We start from the raw sequence: 5,761 nt of genomic DNA on the forward strand, positions 1-5,761 counted from the left end.
CTTCTCTTGCTCGAAGTGACTCACTGAACACACAAAACGCTCTTGCTTTCGGCCAAAGGGCTGATTTTCATTTTCACTTTTAAGAATGAGAGTCAGTGACTAAGGGTGATCTCAAAGCCGTGTATATATATATATATACATATATATATATATATATATATATATATATATATATATATATATATATATATATATATATATATATATATATATATACATATACATACATATATATATATATATATATATATTGATCAATAGTTCAGGTCATTTTATATACAGATGATCTGTTCAGGTTTTTCATTTTTTCATTGGCGGTGAGACTGGGATGACTTAATGATCTCCAAAATTATGTAAACCTCAAATAACTTGTTCATATTTATTTCATGAGATGAATTACTTGGAGATTTACCATGAAACTGAACGACCTGGGTGAAAATACAGTATCCTCAGTTTCAGCAATAATGTTTTGCACTGCACAAGTATATAGATTTACTAGACGTAACACACTAAACGCCCAAATGATTCAAAATTTGTACAGTTGGCATAAATTGCCACATCCACAGGCCATCAGTGTACATGCAAGTCCGTTGAGCTGCAGATGACAGGATGTGTATTAGTTAATAATTCATTCTACATTCTAGTCCTCACGAGACTTGGAAAGAACTCGAGAGTAAGCACTGTAGTGACAATGCCACGTAGTACTCACTTTGGCCTACTCAGAAATTCAGTGGTACGTTATCTGTGACAAAGGAGCTAATTCCATTTTGTTTATTAGCCAAATTAGGATTCAGAATATGTTTAATGATATTTTGGAGTTCATACTTTAGATGCAGACCATGTTATTCATTTTACTCAAGTTAAAACAATATCAGTCAAGCTTTTACATAACTATAAACATTTGTTTAGAAGTTTTCCTCCGCTACTGAAAATATTTTGATCAACTATTTTTTGGGTGCCTACTCTCAGAAATGGGACCCTAGCCGTTTAAACCCCCTTCCCCGAAAAAGCCATAACAGTCATGCCATTATATAATCATACAATTTTTCCGTGTAAAAGCTTTTCGCCTCATGGCAGGGATCTACTTCGCCTCTTAGAATACAGTTCATAAAACTAATGTCGAAATCCCAAAATTGTATTTTTTTTTTTTTTTGTCATTCAGATACCCATAGGTCCCTACCGAATGGATGAAACAGGTACATTCAAATTTTGTAACTTTGAATTACATATATTTTATTTTATCTCCTTTTAATCGTTTTTTAATTTTTTTGTGTTTAGTTCTTTAATATAAATTGCGCGTAGATAGGTTTAGAAAAAAACTGAATATATTAATTTCCATGGAATTTAGGAATATAAGGGAACGAGGAATGACATAGGAAACGGTAAAATTTTGGAAAATAATACACAATTGACCTACAAAACCCAATTACACATTTATAAAGAACTTGAGATATTCATAAATAAAAACGGTAGCTATATAAATTTTTCAAGTTTTGCGAGGAACCCAACTTACGTACCCAAGACACAGTGCAAAAATTCTGAAAAATCCCGTCTTTGTGCTGAAGGCGTCGGGTTCATGGTACGTCTCCCCTATTCAACTGGTTGCAGATGTTGACAACATAAGGATGACTTTGTCAAAACTCAAATGCCTAATCAGTGGTTCTCTCTCTCTCTCTCTCTCTCTCTCTCTCTCTCTCTCTCTCTCTCTCTCTCTCTCTCTTAATCTGTATAAATGAAAGGACCTGTTCTCTTCTGTCTAGAGTTGCTCCTTAAGCAATCCTTACATTAGATTTCAGTTGAGACAAACTTTCTCAGTGAAGTTTTGTAAACTGATGCCAACAAGAAAACGAGCATAAGATAGCAAAACCCCGAGTGGATACGGGTGCCAAGTTTCAAGAACTTTTGTCAGCAGTTTCAGAGAGAAAGCCATTTCAGTAAACTTAACTTTTCATTTGTGAAACGCGATAACCGTGAAGTAGGATTCTTTCGAATAAAAAAAAGATGTATTCATGTTTGTGTTCACCAACTGTTCAGAACTACATCCGCAGACTGACAGTCTTCTTCATTGTTGCCCAGAACAAAGTTCTCTCAGACTTACTGTTAAACTCAATAATAATCTAATCTATTGATAGACAAATATTGCCGTCTTCAAACGGTGGTAAAATATGCATATTGAAGTTTCGGATAAGGTTATCTGAACTGATTTATTTTTAGGACATACCTACATTCTTGTGTACAGTAGTCTTACCTCCCAGAAACACGAGTCCTTTCTGGATGGTCATATAGTGTGATTCTGAAAGCCTCAAATACAATAACTGATCAGTCTCATTCCAACACGATCGAATCTAAATTTCATTTTGAAATTATTATTATTATTATTATTATTATTATTATTATTATTATTATTATTATTATTATTATTATTATTATTATTATTATTATTATTATTATACCTATCCCGTCAAAAAATGTAAGGCAACATTTGAGGAATCTTGCAACTACATCGTGAGTAAACTATATCAGATTCATTACACTGGTCTGCATTTTGTGGTTCAAGATTTTGTAATAGTTAAAACTGGAATTTATTAATCACAGAGCATTTCACAAGCATAATATACCTCAGTAACCCAGAGACATAGCTTTGATGAGGCAAAGAAACGACATTTTAGCTTTTCGGAATCCGATTTGGAAAGATTTCAGTCCACTTCCACGAAAGTGAAATGGCTAGTGGTATCGCAAATTTAAAACGTAAAGTGAAAGAATAACAGAACCGCTATTTAAAAGCCCATGAATTTGATCCTTAGACTGTAAGGATAGAGAATTTCAAGTATATTTGAATAAAGCAAAGGAATAAATTCCATGTAAAGGTGAGGTGGACTGCAGGCTATTAGCTGATTTTGTTGTAATTTGTTGTAGAAGCAAGTAATGATAAAGATTTCATCTCAAAAGTAACGATTATAATTCCTTGAAGATCATGCATGTTTTTAGTCACTTACTTGTCTGCCAAACAAAACTATCAGAAAGCTTGAATGCTGCCATGACCACATTTATTCTACATTCAGTATTCATGCATGCGTGCTCCTGAAACCGATTTTTTTTTTTTTTTTTGGCGAGCGAACTGACTAAATATCTCATCCTTAAGGCATTGGAATTCGAGGACTGTTATCGGCGTTGAACTTGATTATTCCTGTACTATTTTAAGATTTTCAAATATTTGGAGGTCATCTGTCATCTTGTGGCAAACCAAGCAGCAGCTGAATTTGATTTTCCAATCGCTTGCAGCAACAACTCTAGTGGAATCACGGTGAGAGTGATGAGATTGACGGTGTCTGTCTTCCTTCCGTTGCAGGGTGATCGAAGTTTGTCGCCTGTACTGGGAGCTCGCAAAGCACATCACCTCAGCCGAACCTCTTTACGAACCGAGACGGTGGTCTGAGACTACGCCCAGCATCACCTATCAAGCGGGCTGTCCGCCTCCGGGGGTGATGCTGAGGAATCGCGAGCCACAACGCCCACTGCTTCGTCGCACCACGAGCTCCTGACGAAATGAGCGGCAAAAATACATCCTGTGTAAACAAACGTCTGTCCATGATTCGTCAACAGGGGAATTAGATGACTGTCTATCACTGGTACAAAAAACAGTAGTGAACTGGAGGTGTGAAAATGCACAAAGGTGGAATTCGTTATTCAAAGAAATCACTTGGAAAGATTATGAGTTTTCCGTAAACGAGAAAAAAAAATCAGTTTCCTTTATTTCAAGGTACGATCGTAGGGCGATTACAGTTTTGTTCATGAAGACTTAGCCTCCATGTCAACTCATTTCCGGTTGCTTGCATTCCTAATATGTGAAATGTTTCATTTACAGGAAATTAACGTAAACCGAATGTATAGTGTCTATGGCTGAAGCTACCCATATATCAATAAAGATAAAATAAATCGAAGATTCTGCTGAGAATTCTTCGAGACACGAAAAAAGACTTGATTTTCATGGCATGTTGGGTTAGCAATGGAATCCCACGTTCATTCCACATTATATTGTGTTGCTGTTGTCCTCTTCAACTGCGGTCAACACCTAACTTTTAGGATGCGGCTATCGGCACACTAACACTTGGGTGGCAGCTTTCTTGATGAACAAAACCTGTAGATTACTGGTAGATTTTTCCCTAAGTAATAAGAGAGTATTGCGTTAACCAAATTATATTTCGAACATTGGTTAGGCGATACACAGTTAGCATTTCTATATTTGAAGAAAATGTCTATGTCTTTGGATGCACCTTACTCCCATAAAAGTGGTAAATTTTTCCAAACAAAAATCAATTTTACAGGTGCTACACGGTGCGACTGCCAGAAAGGGTCAATCAGTTATTTTGTTGTGCTATAAACTCAAATATCCACTTTAGATAGCACGAGGATCGTTGATTAAAACAACAGGAAATTCAATCTTATGTCAACTTTTTGAAATTTTTATAATGTTGAGACTTTGCAAATGTGATTTTCTTTCCACGCAAGAAAAACGAAGCGAGGATCCTAACCCAGATTTAGTTGAACCCTTAACATGCTCTTGTATCCTACTTGACAATGAACGAAGAATAACACTGTGACGGTGTTTGAAGTTCAAATACTCGGAAACGGAAGCAAAAGAGACGGGCATTTCATGACGCTTGATGTTTACCTGCGCAAACAGAAAATGTTCTCGCCTAAGAATGTGGTGTTCATTAGACATGATGAGGTCACCAAGGATTCTTTATAGACGTGTGCTCAATATCAGATAGGATAAGAAAAAGTCTAGTTGTTGTGATGTTAATATGAAATTATTTGTTCAGAAGTCATTCTTGTTCAAAACAGATGTCCAGAGAATCTCATTTTTTTCTGTGTGTCTGTTTTTGTGTGCTTTTGACCAGTAGTGAAGCACAGTAGGCATCTCTTTGCTTGTAGACTCATTCAGTAAACCCCATAACAAAGACGTGGTCTTGTGCCTCACTACTCGCTTAGATCTAGTTAGTTGTTCATATGTTCCATTCGGATCTTTTCTGTTCCTTTCAGTACTTTAAGAGGACGAACTTGTTAAGTTTAAATATAGTTTTGTAATAGAAGTGACCTATTGGTAATACTTGTGAGATCGACTCGTTGTTTCGCCCACAGGAATTATCAATACCGTTGACGTAATATCCACACCCACAAAGAGACTCCCTTTTCCGGAGTTGATGTACTCGAAGCCTGGCTGTGTCAGGTGGCCAGCTCATGGTCAAAAAGCTGCTGGTATAATTATATAATTAAATAACTGTAATTATTACTAAGGTCTTCCCCCTGACAAGGAATCACGTGAGCTGTCAAAACTTATTTGATTCCTGGCACAGGTCTTGACAAACTTCATAAAGCGGGTTTATTGGTGTAAGAAGTAGCTCAAACGATGACTGGCTGATCATTGTGCCAACTCGAACGGGAAGTTGGAGGGAGAGGAAGTTCATCCTCAAGCGAAAATATGCCACCACAGGCGACTCGAAGACAACTGCTGAGTGAATTCTTTGGTTCAAGCTATCCAAGATGATTTAAAAGGGGGATGCATTCATTTGTGTTATGAACAATATTTAACCTTCAACTCATTTTACTTATCTACAGTATTGTAATGGTATTAAAACCATCGGGTATCATTTAGGATGCATTTACCCTTTGATTTTAATCTGACTGACGCATAGCGTCTCCTCTGACGACACCAACCACCTTCGGAAATATCTATATTTTGTAAGGGTTCAAATTCCTT

The 5,761-nt window shown here is 36.4% G+C and overlaps 1 protein-coding gene across 14 annotated transcripts in view; it reads left to right on the plus strand.

Moving 5' to 3' along the window:
• LOC136825251 (suppressor of lurcher protein 1-like) overlaps nt 1–5,284 on the plus strand; it is a 192,795-nt gene extending 187,511 nt beyond the window's left edge. For 7 of the 14 annotated variants that reach the window (XM_067081303.1, XM_067081291.1, XM_067081295.1 and 4 more), the window contains one exon: nt 3,350–3,576. In XM_067081303.1, coding sequence (XP_066937404.1) covers nt 3,350–3,436 — 87 coding nt within the window. In that variant the 3' untranslated portion in view covers nt 3,437–3,576. Of the gene's footprint in view, nt 1–3,349 lie in introns of all 14 variants that reach the window. The other 7 variants (XM_067081302.1, XM_067081306.1, XM_067081293.1 and 4 more) reach the window with 5 other exon arrangements.
• The last annotated feature ends 477 nt before the right edge of the window (nt 5,285–5,761 follow it).

The sequence above is a fragment of the Macrobrachium rosenbergii genome, chromosome 37 (genome assembly GCF_040412425.1).
Source record: "Macrobrachium rosenbergii isolate ZJJX-2024 chromosome 37, ASM4041242v1, whole genome shotgun sequence".
NCBI classification, from domain to species: domain Eukaryota; kingdom Metazoa; phylum Arthropoda; class Malacostraca; order Decapoda; family Palaemonidae; genus Macrobrachium; species Macrobrachium rosenbergii.